This window comes from Magnolia sinica, chromosome 1 (genome assembly GCF_029962835.1).
Source record: "Magnolia sinica isolate HGM2019 chromosome 1, MsV1, whole genome shotgun sequence".
NCBI lineage: Eukaryota > Viridiplantae > Streptophyta > Magnoliopsida > Magnoliales > Magnoliaceae > Magnolia > Magnolia sinica.
Window position 1 is genome coordinate 7,530,552 of NC_080573.1, and position 21,652 is coordinate 7,552,203.

Sequence of the window (21,652 nt, forward strand, 5' to 3'; positions counted from 1 at the left end):
AGCAGAAATTACATAGAGAAAGGACTTACCAGACTTGAGCAATCCTTAAATATCTCCCTTGCTCCATCCTTTTAGAAACAGTAGAACCCTTTTAGAAAGCCTTAGAATCCCTTAAAAAAATCTCTCAATCCCGTTTACACCCATATATATAGTTTTAGAAAGAATCCCAAACAAAATCGGAAAGAATCATAAACGAAATCGGAAACAAATCCCGCACTTTCGCAGTTTTGTGCAGAATCTTATTAGATTTAAGACATTAAATACAACATAGTCTACATTCTTCCCGCCCCCTCTATTTGTTACAGGTGATGGATCTTTCTCCTCTCTACTTCAAGATAAAGGGAAGCACCTTTTGTTTCAGTAGTAGTGGATAGATGGTTTTGGTGATCATTGGGTAAGTGCATTTGCTGGATAAGAGATTAAATAGGATCATCTTATAGGGTGTATTACTGTTAGTGAAGTTTGGAGCCTCTTGTCCTAGAGTTTTAGGGTTGCTAGCTCTGCTAATAGCTTTGATCTCGGCTAGTGGTCCAAAATCCTGGTTTATTGTTTGCAATTTTTGATATGGTAACAAGTCTTTTAACCATTTTGGTAGGTTTTTACCATTTCATAAAAGTTTTTTTTTTTTTGTTAAACTAGAAATTAAGGGCTTCTTTTGCTTATATAAGTACATTTAAAATAAAAAAGAAAAGCAGGAGCACACCACATGAGGGGATGTATATTATTTTTCCCTTACTTATATAAGCAAATTAAATACATTGTAACTATTACTTTCCATTAGGGCTATACACGAGCCAAGATAGCTCGAAAAGCTTGCTCGGCTTGGCTTGATCAATCTAGCTCGGCTTAACTAGGCTTGAGCGACAACTCAAGCCGAGCCAAGCTTCATATGACCCTGCTCATTTTGAAAATGAGCCGAGTTCGAACATAGTGGAGTTTGACTCAACATGACTCGACTTGAACTCGGTTCGGCTCAAAGCTCGAGCTTGTATTTGAACATTATATATATATATATATATATATATATATATATATATATATATATATGTATATATACACACATATATATATATATATATATATATATGGAAATGTTACTATAAGGTCACCCTCATGAGAACTTCCTGTGAGGTCGAGCTATGTAGGCCCCACCTTAATGTGTGTCAAACATCAATACCGTGCATTTGATAGATCCCCTTCCCATCCTTACCATTTTCCTTTCTTACCCAACTTGTCACGCCCAAGCTCCTTCGACGCAGGGAAGGACGTGAGGTCGAGCACCGTCTTCCTCAAGGAGTTAACTGTTCCGAATCCATGAAACTTCTTTGGACTCTTCACACAGACTCCTCGAATCCACTAGGAAAAGAATAAGAAAATAGAAAATAAATTCTATAAAATTCGAAATTGATTGATGAATGAAATAAACGAGTTCACAACCCTTTAAATAGGAATATTAAGAAATGGAAGAAATTTCAAAATCAAACTACAATTAAAACTCCTACAATTCGCAACTTACTATAAATAGTAAACTTACTATTTATAGACAGTCATGAATTCCACTAGTGCGCAAGGTTTTTAGCCAAAAATAATCAGTGCCCTTTTTGGCTTCACAAAGCTGTTCTTCTAATTATTCTAAGTACTTTTCATGTTGGGCAAAACTCCTAAAGCCCAACAGATGAAGAGTTATAATCAAACTAAAACTTACTACATATAGTAAAATTGGAATTAAATCAGGGAAACGACCGTCAATCTAATGGTATTTCAAAAATCTAGCTTGCATAACCCAGTAGGACAGGGTTGGGTGGCTAAATTAGCTCGTCTTACCCCAAAATCATATATTTTATGTCCGTTAACTCATTTCAGATTGCGAGATACGCCTGATTTAAGGTCTGACGGTCTGGATCACTTTTGTTGTCGACCGGGCCTTTTCTGATCCATCTTGGCCATGAAACTCTTCGCCACCTGCCCTACATCATCCTATCTTTCACTCTCTCTTATGCCCGAGCTCCACAACTCTCTCTCTCTCTCTCTCTCTCTCTCTCTGTCTCTCTCTCTCTCTCTCTCTCTCTACTTGGCCACTTGCATGAGCTTGACTCTGCTTTTTCATTTGTCTCAGCCTTATGGCCTGTACTCGGCCACTTGCCCGAGCTCTCTCTCTCTCTCTCTCTCTCTCTCTCTCTCTCTCTCTCTCTCAACACCAATAAGGCACCTAGCTCCATGGTGCCATCTAATATTTATATATATATAGGGAAAAGGTACTATGCGCTCGACCTCACGAGTCCGTCCCATGAGGTCGAGTTATGTGGGCCCCACCGTGATGCGTTTCGAACATCTACCCCATCAGTCAGATGCACCATTCCATCGTGGGCCTAGGTCTCAAAAATCAAGTCAATCCGTGACTTGTGTGGGCCACACCACATACAGAAGTGGGGAGGGGCTGTGCACCATTAAAACATTCATAATCAGTTTTTTGGGCCCATCGAGATGTGGTTTGCAAATCCAGCCCATCCATTATGTGTGTCCCACCTGAATGAGGGTTCAGACCAAGTTTCAGCAGCATTAAAAACTCAGGTGGGCCCCACCAAGTGCTTTTATATGTTTTAACGGTGTCTTCACATGATTTTAGATGGTATGGCCCACCTGAGTTCTGTATACGGCTGATTTTTGGGATATCCCATAATTTAGAGGGGACCCATCAAATGCACGGTGTTGATGGTCGACACGCATCACAGTGGGGCCCACACAGCTCGACCTCACATTACCTTATCATGAGGTCGAGCGCATAGTACCTTTTCCCATATATATATATATATATATATATAAAATTGAATATTTGATTTGGGAGTTGGGTTAGGTTGCTAGGTTGAGTTAGGTGTAGGTTGGGTTAGGTTGGGAACAGGCTCAACTCAACTCGAGGTAAGCTCACCTCGAGCTCGACTCGAAAGGTTTGGCAAACAAGCCGATATCCAATGGTAAGCTCAAGGCCGAGCTCGTGCTCGAACTCAAGGAGAGAAAGGACTAGTCAAGCCAGGCTCAACCAACCTCGACTCGACTCGGCTTTGTACAGCCCTACTTTTCATCAATAAAAACAGTTTTAATTTTTGGTTATTTAAGACTTCTCTGTTGGTTGAACGAAGTGTTATTTTTTAGAAGAAAACAGTTTTCTCTTCCTTTTTATCCATGCACCTGCTATGTTATCCATTCATATGTTCAATAGGCGGGCCACATGTGCCTTTAGAGACTATATAATATTACTCGTCCATATTCAAGGTACACGTACGGTACACAAGTCAATCTCTGTAAGGAGTTTTTCAGTTGGGTCGGACCCATCTAAAGCTATCAGGACCCACTAGCCGAACACTCAGCATATCAATGTTGAATAAATTGCAGCCCAACCACTGACCAACCTAGTTACCACCCTGGTTTGAGCCACTTCGTCGCAATTTATTTATATAAATGCAGTAATCTGGACTTTCGAACATGGCCCTAAAAGATGTGGCCCACCTGATTAATTCGAATATTGTCCACGATTGGCACATATGAATTACAGGTCACCTGGATATATGAATTAAGCATTGGAAATCAACTGAAAAGCAAATCACCTTCATGCAGAGATCGAGCATCTACCTCTTGGGACCGACTGAAAGGATGGACAGCATATATTGCACATGTGACACAATCGGCACATTTACATGGTGTGCACACACACAACAACCTAGCCACTCATATGCATACAAAGTAGTACAAGGGTAATTTTCTTTCTCATAAACATATAATTTTTCTTTCTAAAGACCTTTTTTATGAACAGAACTAACGAGGGGTTAATTCGGAAATTGACACCTCATTAACAGATTCACTTGCCTGTGAATCGTAGTACCGGGCCACTGGAATGTCCGGTTTCATTCTACTGGACACAATAAATGCAGGTTTTGAAGGCAATGGGAGAGTAACAGAAGAGCTATTGAGCATGAGAACAACCGTTGACATGGTGGGCCTATCAAACACATCCTCTTGAACACATAATAATGCAATGTGGATGCATCTGGTCACCTCACTTCTCGAATAGCGTCCTCGTAGGCTCGAATCCAATAGCTCTAGAGGCGTTCCATCCTTCCAATTTCTCCATGCCTGCACAAATTCGAGTTAAACAAGGAGCTTATAGTGATTAGCACGAGGTGATATTGAAGTGGTGAATTGTAGTACATGTGTGTGATATCCGGGCTAATCATTAGGTGGGGATGTCTAAGATGAAGACATGCGGCGCACAAAAAGTGGAGACCTCAATAACGGGTCAGGGCCCGGGTCCGTTTTTGGGACGTGACAGACTTGGTATTACAAGATGCATCTGACCTCCAATCAACACGGTATTCAACCATGTACTTCTCCAAGCAGTGGCCCATCCAAATGGATTGCGGACACCACCATCTTGGATGGTTGGGACCCATGATTCACATTCATACCAGTGGTAATCAAAGGGTTCATTGTACTTACAAAACTTAGAAGGTCTTTTTCAAGGCTTGAATCCGAGTAACAAGTGTTCCTCCTACCACTCACAATCTCCAGAAGTAGAACACCAAAGCTATACACATCAGACTTCACCGAGAAGTGCCCATGCATGGCATACTCTGGTGACATGTATCCGCTGCAAATCATCACAGATAGAAATCAACCTTGATTCTAAGCTGAGTCAAGAACATTGTGAATTGGTTCGATTTCAACCGGTCAGTTTCATTCTGAATTTGGTCAGATTTCAATGGATCAATTTCAATGTGACTTAGGAGGACTCAAATTTTAATTGCATAAATGAAGTGAGCTTGAAAAACTTACAAAGTCCCAGCTATTCTCTTTGTATTGCCTTTAGTTTGGTCCACTCCAACAATCTTTGCCAGACCAAAATCTGAAATTTTGGGATTCATCTCTGCATCTAACAAAATGTTGCTAGCTTTGAGATCCCGATGAATAATCCTAAGTTGAGAGTCTTGATGAAGGTAGAGAAGACCTCGTGCAATCCCTCCGATGATTTTGTAACGTATTTCCCAATCCAATGATGCCCTTTTAAGTGGATCTACACGCATCCAAACAGGTCAACAATACACATGAGGGGATCATTCATATATAGAAAACATTGTGTTATCTAGACTGATCATTCGATTCAAAAGAGAGATGCTTAGGCAATTTAATGAGGAAAGATTGAATTGATGGTCTGATACACGTGTCAAGGAGGCATGGGTCGTTCATCAAGTGCGGCCCACCATGAACACACCTTGCCCCAAAAAAATCAAGCTCAACAACTCTTCTAGTGGGCACAAGTGTATGATGAAAATGGATTTGTAACAAGAAAACAGCCGTTATATATTCTACATACCTTCCTTGCCCACATTATATGTTGAGACACCTAATTTCTAAGACAGGGCATCTTCATGGTAGGCCCTAACTAGGAAATGACTCAGATCTCACAAACATGTACCACATTAAAACCAGTGCCATGAATCACATTGTCTTGCGATTTTCCTTCTACCAATTGCCTAATCATCAGTTGGTTTGAAAATCTTAATAGATTGATCCAGAAAGAGACTTGACCCAATACAAATTTGTACATAAAGCTTAGCCTGCACCGCATCTAAGTGCATTTAAGTGTATGTTAATTGAAGCAATTTGGCACATGTAAAAGCACAGATGAAATTAGACACACTTAAACGTACTTCAATGCACTTAGTTCTTTAAGCTTAACATAGAAAGTGTTGTACTGATTCCAGTTTCATGGAGAAATGCATATGAAAATGGAGCCAAACCAAATAGAAATTTGTCGAGGCTACTGTTGAGAACGTATTCATAGATGAGTAGCTTTTCATTGCCCTCCAAACAACAACCCAAGACCCTAACAAGATTCCTGTGATGAAGCTTAGCCACTAATGCGACCTCATTCTTGAACTCCTGTACACCTTGTCCAGAATTCATGGAGAGCCTCTTCACAGCTATTTCTTGTCCACTCCAAAGACAACCCTGCAAGAATTTAAGGACTTGAACATAAGTGCCATGGACAAAACTTCATTGTACCATGGATGATTGCCAGAAATTTATACTGATTGTGCGATCCTAACCATCCAGTTGGTGGCAATAGAACGAATGGTTAAAATAAATCAGCTGGGCCAAATTGGATTGTTAAGATTGTCTAATAATTTTATACTATGATATATATCCACATCACGACCCACAATTTTGATGGTCTAGAATGTAGATTACCATACATATGACATGAGTCTAGGCCATTTAGAACTAAATTTTTGTTTTTCCAAGTAGTTATTACCTTGTAAACAGAACCAAATCCACCTTGTCCAAGCTTATTAGCTTCAGAGAAGTTGTCTGTGGCGGCTCTAATTGTACCCAGATCATATTGCACTGTCTCCACATTTATGCTTTCATTCCCATCTACACAATAGTAGTAAATAACAGATCGAAACTCAAATCAAAGGCATGAATATTATCTCCTACTAGAGAAAGTTGCTTAAATATAAAGCTTATCTCTTTCTTCCTTCAAGTAGAATAATAAAAGCAACACCTGTCTTTAAATTTTATTGAAATATGACATAAATGTGTGGCATTTTTATCTCCTATGTTCATTTGAGATGAGTATTTCTAATTAAATTGAGGTGAGTGGAGTTGTATTATGTACTTGGATAAGACGAGTGCAACCCATGAGAGCCAGCAATCTATGATTTGGGCTCAAATCTTGAACTTCTCATGGGATGAGCCTACTCAAAATTTGATTTTATTATTATTATTATTATTATTATTTTTTCGAGTCTGCTCTGGCTGGGCACAACCAATTTCCAGTTCTAGAGGCTATATACCTGTCAATGTCTTCTTCGGATTCCGCCTTCGCAAACAAGCGCAGATGGCAGAGAGTAGCATCACAGCAACAACTATTGGAACGACAATGGCGACCACAATACTGGATGAGATTTGTTTACTACCTGCATAACAAGAAATGTTTTCCATACCTAGTAAAAAATTTCATTGAAAATGAAAGTATATGTCAAGCAAAATTGAAATCAAAGCAAGTAAATGAACTTTAGAATACTTAGATTCCAGGACCGGAAACTTCCACAACTCCAGTTGACGGAAGCACATGCATACAACTTGGACATTGCGGGGCCCACCATGATGTAGGTGACATCCATTTAGTCCGTTGTTTTCAGCAACTTGGGTTCGCGATCCAAAATTCAGGTTGGTCACAAAACAAGAACAATATAAAATCATGGCTAAGACCACTAAATTCATGCTGAGCACCCTATATACGTGAGTTTTGGATTAGGTGTCTCTTCATCTTAGTCAGGCTCACTTGATGAATGGGTTGGATGGTATACAAACAACATGGTGGCCCAAGGAAGGTTTTTATGTTGGATGTCCCATCTACCCTTTTCACTGCGATGTGGCCCACATATGCTTTGGATTGGTTTGAATATTGCTTTTAGGGCCTTAAATGAGGTGTTGCAATTGATGGACCGAGTAGATGTCACTAAATTATCATGGTGACCCAAAGAAAAATTAATTAACCAAAAGGTTGGAGCCTCTCATATACCCTTGAAAGAAGGATTAGAATCCTCGTGTCCCCATCTTGAGTTGTTCTCTTTCCATTTTTATTTTTAATAAACTCAGGTGGTATGCTCCCACCTTTGGATATTGAAAAGTTAAAAAGATTTTAAAACAGAAAAGCCTTCTCTAAATTGGAGTTTTCGCTATTGTCAAACCAGACTAGAAGGTTGGACCCATTTGGGCTCTAGCCGGCCTCTCAAAACAGCTAGATTTTTTTAGAACCTAACCAATAGGTCAAAAGCTCTGGGGAACAATAGAACGCAGCAACATACACCCTTAAGTTATTGGGGATAGCGACATACCACACTACCCTCCACAACTGATGTATGTGGTACCCCATTTTGTGGCAGCACTCCTTCTGGCCTATGCTCAAGTAAGCCCTTTTCATCTTACGGTGACTCTCACTTTAGCCCATGTTGCCATTTTCATGGACGGCCCTCTTCAGCAATTGAAATTGGGACATGGTATTGGCTTTGATAACAAATGCTAGATGTTAAGAATCTAACAATATTCTAAAAGCCTTGCAACTAACGGAGCATGTCAAGTTTAGGCCCTTATACTGAAATATACACACAGCTCTGGCTGTTTTCTTTATATAAACTTAAAAAATAAAAAAATAAAAATAAAAAAATAGAATAAAAAAAAATTAGGCCCTTACACACCACTTGGGTGGATTGCAACATGGGTCGATATAGAACCCAGAAACATGGGCAATTACTTTGTTAAAGAAAAGCACTAACATCAGCAAAATCAAATCATGATTTCTACTTGAAAGTCAGAGGCTCTAACCCTCTAACCACTATGTTAATAGTTTATTAGCGGTTAATTTCTTCTATATTATAATTTTAGATTTTTTAGCCAAAGTGGGCCACGAGAGGGACAACCAATTGGACCAGAAGATGGACTGAACCACCGGTAAAATAATAGCTTATGATATGTCCTGATTCTAAAACATTGCTTCTAAGTATCACGAGGAAGATTGCCAATTTGCCTGTAATAAAGGTTACAAGAATCCCCTTATTCCCGACATTGCATGGTTAAAGCTTGCCACTTATGCGTGCAGAGGCAGGGCTGTAGTGATTAGTATGAAATACACGTTTCATGCAATGGAATTTTCTACTGATTTATAGGTCCCATTTTTGACATGCATTGGTGGCATGTCTTTATTAAATCATATCAGGAGTAACCGGGGATCCCTAAAACCAGTTACGGGGAATTTGTATCATTCTCCAACCCCTCGCATGCTGCCAACCTTCCACATGCCACTGAATGCACCAAGCTATCCTGCATTTAATCTACGCATACTTTGGCAGGGACCCCACAATCCATATATTAGTCCAAAAATCAGGACACTCTACTGATATAATTGGCCAGTGTTGGCATTTAACCGAAGAACTGGGTCACAATTTTTAACCAGGTCTATTTGTTTCTATGATCATCACCTCCCAACTGATGAGTGGACCAGCATGATTTTTGGGCCAGGTCAATGCCAGGTTGGGACCTGGTTGAGAATGCCTCGATCACTTTGGTGGCACATAGAGGAGCCACCTTATTACAATCATGTCAGACTACAGACCTCGTGCCAAAAATCTCCATGTTTGCACTACCGTAACTAGTATTCATAGGATGGTTAAAAAGACTTGGCAACTGAGGACAGACTCTTTTGGTCATGAGTCGAGTTAGAACTCGGGCAAGTCACCGGGGAAATCGACTTAGACATGGTAAAGATACTTGTTCTTGATGTCCCGTCTAAGAAAGAGACCCAAGTCCCAATAACCCCACTCGACGTAGATTCTACATATTGGAACCAAGCCAATCTTGGAGCAGCTTAATGGAATCAAGCAAACATCATTAACGGTGCAAAAACCAATGGACCAACATAGAAGTATAATTCGCTAGTTATTGTAGATGCTTGCCAAATCTGAAAAAAAATAAAATAAAATAAAATAAAAAGCAGAGGTTATTTCTTTGTCCTCAGAAACCCTCAAGGGAGTTGGATGAGAAGAAACTCTCACATCCGGTTCTGTAGTAGAGATGAGGTTGAGGGTAAATTATAGGTAACTCGTGGTGTTGGATGAGATTATGTCCAGCTGAATCAGGGGTGAATTGCATGACTCATCCAAGATGGGATTGAATCATCTAGGTGACTCGTGGTGTCAAACCAGATTAGTTCCAAAAGGGAGTGAATCATCTAGGTGGGTCACGGTGTCAAACAAGATTGGGTCCGACCGAGTCAGGGATGATTTTTTATTTTATTTTATTATTATTATTTTTTTTTATTTTTTTTTGAGTCAGGGATAAATTGGCCTGAATTCATGTGTACGAGGGTGTTGAATCATTAAAGTAATGGTGTGAAACCAAATTGGTTCCAACCGAATCTGAATCTACTCAGGCGATTTTCCTGAGTCTTCAAATAGTGATTTAAATGGGATGTATTACATGCGTTAGAATGCAAAATCTTTAATCAGGACTAAGATGAAGATATCATATGCTTACCAGTAGCAGTTTTATCAGTGGATGAAGGAGGAAGAGGATTTTGAGGAGGACTCTGTCGTACAACCAAGTCCTTATAGAACTTGTATACCTCAAACCTCAAATTACAACTCGTCCCAAGAAGTCTAGCACCTCGTTTTCCATCACAGCATATCTGAATTTGAGATACAAGCTGTTGCAGGCACATAATACAATTGCTTACCAATAGATCTTGGGTGCACTGCATAAGCCCATATAAGTTTTCAAGGCTCGTAAAGTTCTCTTCTCCAGTCGCATACATGTGACCTGACGGATCAGAAACTGCTTCCTGAACAAGACGTGTCATCAAGTTTGCTAGCAATGGATTAAACCGAGTTGGGTCTGAAACACTTTGATTACTCGGCAAGAAAATGGGCACATAAGATCCCCACTGATCAAAGAAACTTCTGTTCGAGTAGCGCAAGGTGCAGTTATCATACCATATAACTGCACTCTTGTCGGAACATCTTGTAACGATTTCTTGGCCTGCGGTATTGAGGCAACTACGGCATACGTCCGGCGTAGCGTCGCCTCTGCAGAGGGCGAGACCATAGACTTGGTTTGGATTTTGGCCGACTATTGCATTGGAGAAGCCGGTGGATGTAGCGTTAGAGGTTAGAGAAGAGAGGAGGATACTGAGATTATTTCCGTAAGTGCTATTACTTGTGTAATTACCATCTTCCAAACACATCTCGTGGAGAGGGTCAGCAATAGTAGCAGGAACATGTGACTTGAAGAGTAGTAGGAATTGAAGGAAGAGAAATTGAAAAGGTTTTGAGAAGAGGATTGGAATCATCATAGTTCGTGCATCTGATGTTTAACGATACCGAAGGGAAAGGGCGTAAGGGCTTTTCAGGATAATTGAGTGACGAATTGGAAAAACCTTTTTACCTGACTGGCCAAGCCTGGTATTGATTTCAACTTGGTTTGGGCTGGATTTGATTGGTGGGAGTTTTGAAAAACCAACTTACTTTATAGTTCGAGTTTTGGTTGACTCGCCCAAGTTGTATGTGACTCATCCGAGTCGAACTCAGTCTTAGTCAAGCCCGATCTATCTCAGCACCACGAGTCGACATTGAAAATACGTCCGGATTGGCCCGAAAAACTCAACACCAGATCACATTTCCAGGTAGTCTTCAATCTACGACACAACCTCTGGCTAATTAAACCCAAATCTTATACAGAATATTCTGAAAATTTGATCCGGTTTGATAATATGAAAAGGGGTTGGGCTCAAGTTCTGACATAGGGATAAACGTGATGAGATCGAGCACCATCTTCCTCAAGGATAACTACTCTGAATGCACAGAGTTTCTCACACTCATTGGAGAGACTTATAGGGATACTAAGCCCTGGAATAAGTTTCAGAGTTAAATTAAATCTAAAACTCTCTAAAATTCGTAACCTACTTTACTATTTGCGCAGGTTCAATTCTCGTCGTTCGCCCATCATTCCTTAGCTAAGTTCTCCTCTTTTTTTTTTACTTTTGTAAAGATGAAGAAACCTATTGGATTTTCCATATTCCTATTTACGGCGACAAAGAATTAAACTAGCTAGTACTATATGTATTCCTTTTCCTACTTCTTCTTCCAAGCACAGGATAACCCCAAGGCGTTGTGAGTTTTTTTTACCAATCGGGGCCCTCCCTTCACCACCCCCATGGGGATGGTCTACTGGGTTCATAACTACTTCTCTTATTACAAGACGCTTACCTAGCCAACACTTAGATCTAGCTGCACCCAAACTTTTCTGGTTCACCCCAACAATAGTAAGTTTCCTATTTTAAGGGAATTGTCGTTAGCTTCGAACTCCATTTTGAGGGAGTTGGGAATTGTCGGCCCCTCCCCTCAGAAGCCGATTCCTTCAATAGTGAAGTAGCAGTACCCAATCGGGGATTGTTGCAAGTTGAATGTGCATGGTTCAAGTAGGGGTAATCCGGGCCCGTCGGGAGGAGGAGGTGTTTGTAGAAAGAAAAAAGGGGCTTTCCTTTTCGCCTTTGTCATTGGATATGGCCTCAGATCCAATAACGTTGCTGAGCTCAGAGCAATCTGAGATGGTTTAGAGATGTGTTTGCATAGGGGTATCTCGAAGGTCCAAGTGGAGTCGGATTCAAAGTTAATTGTGGATCTCCTGAATGGTAAGTGTCACGGGAATGCAAGCTGGTGCCATTGGCTGTCTCGTATTCAAAGCTTCAGAGGTCAAGGTCAAATTTCCTTCTCTCACATCTTCAGGGAAGCCAATGCCACAATTGATGGTCTGGTGAAACTGGGGAGTTCAAATCAGTGCCACTCCACGTTCTCTAGCCCCAGTGGAGTCGGATTCAAAGTTAATTGTGGATCTCCTGAATGGTAAGTGTCATGGGAATGCAAGCTGGTGCCATTGGTTGTCTCGTATTCAAAGCTTCAGAGGTCAAGGTCAAATTTCCTTCTCTCACATCTTCAGGGAAGCCAATGCCATGGCTGATGGTCTGGCGAAAGTGGGGAGTTCAAATTTGCCACTCCACATTCTCCAGCCCCGCAGATCTCCCTACTCATATTAGGGGTTTGGTCTTGCTCGATAAAGTTGGCCTGGGCTCTATCTAACTTGGTGCAAATCGTAGTCGTTAGGCCCTTTTGCTTTCGGGGCCAGGCCCCTAGTCAGTCATACGTTGCCTTGCTTTTGTTTTCATTTTGAGGGTTTCTTTTGTTGCTGGTTGTCCCCTGGAAGGGCGTTTCTAGGTCCCTTCTAGTTGGCAGCCTGTTTCATCTTCTCTGTAAATCTTGTGGATATATATATATATATATATATATATATATAATTCACCTAATTATTCTAAGTACGTCTCATTTTGTACACAACTTCTAAAGCCTAACAAATGAAGAGTTATAATCAAACCAAATCTTACTAAAAATAGTAAAAATGGAAATAAGAAGGAAATTTGACCATTATGAAATATCATAAATTCATCATGGGTGACCCAGCATGGACAGGTTGGTTGGCTAAAGTAGTTTGTCCTACCCCAAAATCATATATGGTACATTGAGTAACTCATTTTGATTCACGAGGTATGTTTGTTTTAAGGTCTGGAGAATCTCAATGACTTCCACCTTCTGCCTTTTCTGGTCTTATACTAGACATCAAAGTGTACGTGACCTGCCCTACAAGCTAATTTAACTCCACGGAGGGGGAGCACGTGACCAACACGTGAACCTCGTATGACTCACTCGTTCGCAACTGAAACCTGGTCGACGCACCGAGTCGTATATCACATGGAGTCGTCTAACCATGCTTGAGTTAGTGAACTAGACCGCTGATCATGTAGCTTATGTACATGCACCATTTCTAGACAATTCCCAGATTAGAAGCATTTGGGAAGATCTTAGCCAACTAAATTCGGATCATTACTGCACTTCTTTGACTAACCGTCCATTTGCAGGCCGCCAAATTAGAGTGATACGGTTTCTATGCCTGGAAAGTCTGATGGGTATGGTCCATCCAAGGTGGGTCGAAAAGTCCAAGCTCATGGATTACCGAACCATGGAAGCCACGTGTGCAACTCGCCCCCTTAAAGATCATTTTAGGCTTGATCTAAAAATTGAGAGGGATATAAATCTCAGGTGGACCACACCACAGGAAAATAATAGTGATTGGATATCTACCATTAAAGTCGTACTAAGGCCCATTGTACTATTTATTTGACATCCAAACTGTTGATTAGGTCATATAGGCTAGGATGAAGGGAAAAAACTAAAAACTGCTTGACCAAAAACTTTCATGGCCCCTGAAATGTTTTTAATGGTCGATGCTCATTCAACATTGTTTCCTGTGACGTAGTCCACTTGGGATTGGGATATACCTTAATTTTGATATCATACCATAAAATGATCGGGAAAATGGAACGGACAAGGTAGATTTATCACAAACATCATGGTGCCCACCTAGCGCAGGAACTTGAGTAAATCCGCCTAAGCCGTGTCACTTCTGTCTATCATACGGCTAAGCCAGTGCCACGTATACACGTTGCCAGGGTGTACAGAGATATTTTTCAAAATATTGCTGTTGACAATAATGGCCAAGGGTCCCAGGACTGAAATTTGTCAGTGAATGCGATTGAACCGCTATTTCGCAGTCTTCGTCTTCGTTGAAAACGAAAAGAAAAAATATCGTACATGCTAAAGCCAAGTCTGTCCCCAACGGATGCGGATTGCGTCCTACCCCCGCCCCTCTCTAGCCCCGAAGGGGCAGTTCTGTGGGCGGGACCACCGTGATGTATCTTTATATCCAAGCCGTCCATCCCTTTTCTTAGATTATTTTAAGTTGCAATAAAAATGAAGCAAAGCAAGCTTAAGTGGACCACACCGCATATGATTCTTGCATTTCATGCAACCAAGCTTATTATTTGGTGTGGTCAACTTGAGCATTGGATCTGCTTATATTTTTTGTTCATGTTTTAAAATAAACTAAGAAAAGGGATAAACAGCTTGGATATACAGATACATCACGGTTCGCCCACCCACGGAACTGCCCGTTCGGGCTAGAGACGGGCGGGGATAGGACGCAATCCGTGTGCGTCTCCAACCGACTCATTCTATCAAACACTTTTTTTTTTTTTGTTAGCTTGCTCGTAAACTTTGTTAGCTTGTTACTCATTCTATGTAACACTTATTGCAGAGGCCAGGGGGTCACGAGATTACATCCACAAGTTTTGCACACTCAGGTTCAAAGCTTAAGTGTGCCACGCTACATTAAACGGTGAGTGGAGTTGGGCATATCTGACCCAATCTGGTGGATCCAACCCAAACCAACGGCCTGGATCGGTCGGATTGAGTTGGGTCATTCAAATCGAAATGTTTTTCGGATCGAGTTTGGATCGTTGTCAATCTAGACCGATCCGATCCAAATAAATCTGATTCGATCCGACCCGACCCGATCCGGAGTGAATAAACCACATGCATTCATGGTGGGCCCCAATAGAGTTTACTCAGTACGTCGTACCTACAGGTTACAGCAGCTATATAGCTAGTGTGTGGTACTAAGTTAACTCAGCTCACTTGCACAAGATCCTATCCCTTCATTTGTTGGGCCCTGATGAGGCATGACCCAATGGTTACAGTCATCATATGATCCTCCCCATTGATTTGAAGACTCTTGATAGTTGTTAATTAGCTAATCTCATCGATATGTTGGCATGTGGACTGTCCATCATATGTTCAACATATATATATATATGGAAGCCACTATTAGAACTGGAAAAGAGTGCGGATAAAGCCGTAGCTAGTTAAATAGCTACGGTTATTAGCCGTAGTATAACCCCAGCAATTGATACCATAGCTAGTATCTGTACCAAAAGCTCGTACAGCTGCAGATTATATTTGTAGCTTAATATGGAACGGGAACCGTAGCAATAGGCTAACCTAAGAAACAGCTACGGTTAATAGCCGTAGCTACTTGCTTTCGTTAAAAAAGTTTAATATAATGGTGTGCATTCCCTGACAAAAATTATAATACATCATATCTGAATTTTAAAAATAGATATATAAATAAAAATTGAGAGAAACAGGAGTTTAAACCAATCTAAAAAGACTCTAAATTACGTTTTTAAAAAGAAAAACAATATATTTTCTTTCTTCATCTTCTCCTCTTATTCATCGTCATCAGGCCCCACATAATCATCCTGTCATAAAATTAAATCCTTTCATCAACATCTAACCATCTAACAACAAATCCAACAACTACAAATTTTCAGACGTTCCTCAAGATAAGTGAAAAAAAATTCCATTCTATACAAACTGCAGGTTTGGGGCAGACATGAAATGAATATTCAGATTATGCTTTTCAACCTTCCCACCCCAAAAATAATATCCACAATACAAATGGAAAGAGAACAGACAACTGCATTGGAATCATAAAGTTCAATCAGACATACATAAAATGGCAAAAAGAAAATGAGCAGAGATTGGACTGGAATCATATAATCCAATTATAACTGTATCAATATAATGGTAAAACAACATGAAAATGATCCGAAGTCCAAAAATTCAAGCATGCCCACACGACCAAAAAAAGGTGAATAAACGGGGAGAGAGAGAGAGAGAGAGAGAGAGAGAGAGAGAGCAAAGAATTGAGTCAAGAAATTCTATCATGCCCACATCATAAAAGTAGCAAAGAACTGGAGAAGTAAACTAACATTCTATAAAATGCTATAATGGAGCTCATTTGTCACCGAAGTTCAATTCAATCCTCCCTGTGGTACGCATGGAAAACATGCAGGGTCGGCATTGTTGATGTGGATTGGTTATAGGCCAAATGACAGTGGTCAAACAAAACTAGCACCACCAGTTGTGAGTTTTCAGGTTAAATGCGGGTCATTGCTCTCATACTTCCTTTTAAAGGCCGTTAATTGGATGGCTACCACTGTAAGGATGGAGTTACATGGAACTTAGAGGACACAAGCTGCATAAATATCATTTTCTAAGATGAAAGCAGACATTAGAAGAAGGCACTTTAAGCTTTTAGGAATACCTGAGTATTAATTAATCTGAGCCACTTTATGGACATGCAGAAGGCCAACCATGTCCTGATAACCTGTGAGGAGTTTCGCCATCTCTTTGTCCTCATCTGATTCAAAAAGGTTTCCCCAAACAGATCCACAAATTATCACAGATACAGTTGGGCTGTAGATGAACGGATATGTAGAATAATAACCTGGGATCGCCCTGACAGAGAGCAGAGTATCCGCCAAATGCTGCCATCTCTTAGAGAAGGAAGGTGACAGAACAGATGGAGGGAAAGTAATCATCGCAACTGCATTGGTAGATTGTATCATACCCTTGAGAGATCTGATAAAGGAAAGCAAATCCCTGTCCTACAACGAAATGCGGACAGAAGTTAACTGATCATGGAATTATGATTATACCAAAGAGCGCCCCGACCTTTTTAAAGTACAGTAGATTGCTTTTTGGTGAGTAAAATGACTAAAATGCTGTCATCTATTATTATTCTTAAAAAGGTAGTGGAGTCAAGGCATTGTGGGGTCCGTATTGGGGCGCATGTGTCCATGTGTATATGATATCCAACCCATCCAACAGGTGCCTCCCACCATTTTGATCATGCAAACCAAAAATCAGGCCAATCCAGCAATCAGGTGGGCCATACCATAAAAAGTCTACACAACCCAAAACCCTCCAAATTCAATTGTGGCCCACTTGATTATTAGATCGGCCTGATTATTAGTTCATGTGGACATCATGGTGGGATGCACCTTTTGGACGGGCTGGATTTCACGAACACACCATGCCAGCCACAAAATGCTTGACTATACTCTGGAGAAATAATTGACTGGGCATTTCAGTCATTTCTCACAACAAAAAGCATGTTCTCGTACTTATAAAAAAGCTGAGGCATTGTTTCGTAAAATCAGAATTCTGCAGTAAAACCCCTAAAAAAAAGATCGTAGAAAACCAATGCTGGACTTGGAAGACGGTTTGTGCTCTAAAGGATCTATTCAATATGAATTTAATTTAAAGATTAAAGAGTTCTTAAAGGAAGCAGTCCAGCATAGACCATTACCTTTTCAGCAAGAATCATAAAACCGAGAGACTAATGGGATGTAGTCACAAGGTTGAAACTAACCAAGTCAGAGAAACAGCATTGTGGAGCACAGAGTGACTGTATAGCTATGCGGCCGGCAAACCCAATACCGGCACCATCATTTCTGGAAGTAAAACCAAAAGGTATTAACAAGGCCAACAAAGATAAAAGAGGAATATTCATATTGAGTTGAGCCTTCAAACGGCCTTCAAACGTAATGCACTAGTTGTAGAAGGCACTATATGATGCTCAACTGAGATTTTGATGTCCCTTAGCGGCCTTCAACAATGGTTTGGATCATAAGTTGTTCAAGATAAGCCACTTATTCCACAAGTAGCTTATCTTAGTTTCTACTTATTAAGAAGGTAAGTATGTTTGGCAAACAACCTACTTATCTGTTTCTACTCTCTTTCATCTCTCCAATGCCTCTCTTTGGCAACTTATGAAAAATAGCTTTCCAAACAGGCCGTTAATCTATTCCTAGAGTATAATTAGGATGAAAGAAAAACCAAGTATCATCTTGATCAAAAGTTTTTGTAGGCATAGGAAATGTCTTCCGGGTTCAATTCCTGAAAGTGTTACCTTCAGTTAAAAAGGTCAGTGTTACCTTCAAATAAAAAGGTCTTGTCCCAAGTTATTCTTTTTATCATTTTAGGTCATGAAAGGGAATCCAAAATTCAGGATGATGGAGAAGATCCAAACTTTTAAGTGGTCTGCACTTAGAAATAGTGGGAATGGAAATGTCCATAATTGAAACCATACCCGTGGTGTTGCTTATATAGATGCGGTTTAGCTAGTGACCCCAACATCAGCCATTTATCTAGCTAGTGTCAAAGGTCCGTGGGCTCCACCATGATATATGTGTTTTATTCGCACCATCCATCCATTTTCCAGCTCATTTTAGATCATGAGGTCAAAAATAAGGCAAATCCAAATCTCAGGTGGACTACTCCACAAGAAAATAATGTTGATTGAAGGCCCACCATTAAAAACTTCTTAGGATCCACTGTAATATTTATTTTCCATTGAACATGTTGATTGAAGGCCCACCATTCAAAATCTCAGTTGACCACACCAGGGGAAACATGAAAAGCCCAGCATTCATATTGGTAAGACCATCCAGTCTGCACCATTTTTCAAGAGTGGCCCACCCAAGGAGCTGCCCAGATAATAGACTGTAGTGCCACCTCCAATTTGACTGTAATGTAATACTATAGAAAATGGAAGCAAAAAAAAAAAGAAAAAAACAATTGGCCATCATCATCATCATGGTCTCATGCCAGCTATGCTAGAGTGGTACTGGTATGTGGCACCCACTTGATGTATAAAGGCAATCAACCCTATCTATCATATGCATCACCACACATTACCTAAATCTGCCTGATCCAACAGTCAAGTGGGCCACAACAAGGGAACAATGTGAGAGGGGATGCCTGCCCTTGATTTAAATAGGGTCACACCAGAAATATGAAACAGCTTGCTTTAAACGAAGTTGCAGGAACACCTACCAATATAAAAAAGAAAATTCCAAGTTACACATCAAACAAAGTTGGAAGGAGATACCAGCAATAAAAAAGAAAGTCCTAGTTTGTAGGAAGAGCATATCAAACAAAGTTCAAGGAGATCCCAATAATTGCTGTGAAGAATTCCATTGCAGCATGAATTACCTGATTGTGAAGCCCGGCATTTTTGTGGTGCCCACCTGAATGTGTGTGGATTGTACATCCCCTGTTCATATTGTCAAATACAGGGGCGAGACCCCTCCTTTTGAAAAAAAAAAAGGTCTACTAAGAAGAGGACCACATAGTTTTCACAAGCAGCTCAATGAGGCAATTCAACATGGAATTGACAAGGTAGGTAATAGATGAAATACCCCAACATTATTGTATTTCCAAAGCTTATGAACTCCATAATCAATTACCTGCAGCCAAAAACCAGCTCATGTCAACCAACAACTCTACACACATCATTTTTTTAATAAGCATCCAAGTAAAAATCAAAAGGAGATTGTCCAGGCATGGCCTGGATATTGCTAGTTACTGAAAACAAATTGCAAGAAACCTACAGCTAAATGTGGCAAATTACTATACCCAGGCACAAGGCCTTAGAGGTTTGCAATCCCCTCCATAGTCATCTCTACACAAATAGACATGCCAACCTGGCACATGCACAGGAGATCCAATCCAGTTTATCAGGTGAAACCATTATTAGATCATCAAACCAAAACAATTAGGCTGCCCAAGGGTATGCCAATGTCAATCTTTTCAAAAAAAAAGAAAACTACTCGCAATCAAGAGTCCATTTTTTTGTACATATTGACCACCTGATAGTTAACTGCTTTAATGGCAGATCACCTGAACTGGGTTGGTTTATGCCCAAATTTTGAACTGGCTAGGTCTGTCAACGGGCTGGTCTGGGTTAGTTTAAGCCCAGATTTTGAACTGGCTGGACGCTGTGACGAGCCCACTGACAACCCTGGGCTAACTGGGTTTTCTCTAACCTTGATGTAGAATTTCAGCAGCCACATCTTATCCTCAATGTAGCAGTTGGGAAGCAGAGTCAATTCCTGAAGGGAGGAATGTTAGTGTATATGAAAACAACATGTGCTTGGTCAAGCACAGATTGTCTATTTGAAAGGGGAAAAAAAAAAGGAAGAGAAAATGTACCCATTTAAATAGATATCCATGGTTTAGATTCCATGTATATGGGAGATTCACACCAAAGATCCCAGCAACCAATGAATAAATAGGGAGGCAAACAGTTCCTGAGCTAATGAACATCTCTAACTGCAATGGAATAGAAGAAAAGATAAATATATCCCCAAATTGTGCATTGCAATTTAAACAACTACTGTCAGCAGTAAAATGCAAGAACTTGGATATCACACTGAAGAAAAGAATCTAATGCATGGGGAGTTCATTACCAATGTCCTTGTAGAATCTCACCTGAATCAGTTGATTTCGATGATTGTCGAGCTGCGGCAGAGGGGAAAAAAACCATGACTAACATGGCTTTATTTAATTATTTTTTTAAGGAAAAAAAAAACAGCAGTAACAATCTATTTCCATCCAAATAAAACCACGTGTATTGTAAAAGAGAGAATTCTTCATGTACAAACAATTACTTGAATATTAATGCAATCTTCTGTGTTGTCAATATATTTGCATAGCTAGAAAGATATTTTAATTTAGTAAAATTCCATAATAAAAAGGTAAAATAGCAAACAGAAAAGTAGAAAGAAGATGATAGGGCTATGACACTCAGTATTGTTTTTAATTCAAAGTTTTAATAGTCCAACCATCCAGGTCAATTTGATTGGGAATTTGTGGACCACACACCCCTATGGAGAGAAAGCTCATCCGGCATTTTAAATGTAGTAGTTAATATAGTGTGCGACCCAATCTGTCATACGTGGGACCATGGATTAGTTGGGCGTTTAGAGATATGGCTGGAAAGTACATGTGGACCCTGTCTGAAAATCTGGGAATCGGACTCGAGCACTGCTCAGTATTAAAGAATTTGAGCCAATCGTGTACAGCTACAATCAGCCAGCCAAATCATAGCACATATCTGTGCACCAAGCACAGGAGCATCAATCACGGTATATCTCTATTCATGTGGATTGGAAGGGCTGTGATTGAGAGGCCCACCTTCAAATGGGTGAACGGTCCACCTGCATGACCCGACCATCTTCATCCATTTTTTACTTTCTTTATTTGATCAAGCTCTTCATTGATGCGAGAAAACAACAACCGTTAAGCCAGGGCATCATGGGCGACATGAACCTGAGAATCAATTGTCTTTGAATCAATCAATCAAGGAATCCTACCACACATGGAAGATAGACCCACAGGACCATTAAGCTAGGGCATCATGATGAGCTACACAGATCATCTCTGTTTTGAGCAAACTGTTGCTTTTGCAAGCCACTGATTGGTTGGCTTCTTGTAGACTATTTGATTATTATCAACACTTC

At 40.3% G+C, this 21,652-nt stretch overlaps 1 protein-coding gene and 1 pseudogene across 15 annotated transcripts; both read right to left on the bottom strand.

Moving 5' to 3' along the window:
• Nucleotides 1-3,538: 3,538 nt before the first annotated feature.
• LOC131238273 (cysteine-rich receptor-like protein kinase 44) overlaps nucleotides 3,539-21,652 on the bottom strand; it is a 43,586-nt pseudogene continuing 25,472 nt past the window's right edge.
• Nucleotides 16,619-21,437, bottom strand: LOC131238347 (magnesium transporter MRS2-I-like). Of its 15 annotated transcripts, none has more exons than XR_009167833.1 (8): nucleotides 20,343-21,400; nucleotides 20,177-20,242; nucleotides 19,550-19,633; nucleotides 19,344-19,404; nucleotides 19,047-19,180; nucleotides 17,719-17,800; nucleotides 16,792-16,951; nucleotides 16,619-16,704 (listed from the first exon to the last, which is right to left on the bottom strand). XR_009167833.1 is itself a non-coding variant. In XM_058236196.1 (3 exons), the coding sequence occupies exons 1-3, from the start codon at nucleotides 20,454-20,456 to the stop codon at nucleotides 19,511-19,513; spliced, it is 267 nt and encodes an 88-aa protein (XP_058092179.1). In that variant the 5' UTR covers nucleotides 20,457-21,437; the 3' UTR covers nucleotides 19,456-19,510. The 15 variants fall into 15 exon arrangements, 1 of the variants encoding a protein (XP_058092179.1); XR_009167816.1 differs by adding an exon at nucleotides 19,767-19,834 and having other exon boundaries at nucleotides 19,344-19,597; nucleotides 20,343-21,399; XR_009167827.1 differs by having other exon boundaries at nucleotides 19,344-19,440; nucleotides 19,550-19,597; nucleotides 20,343-21,398.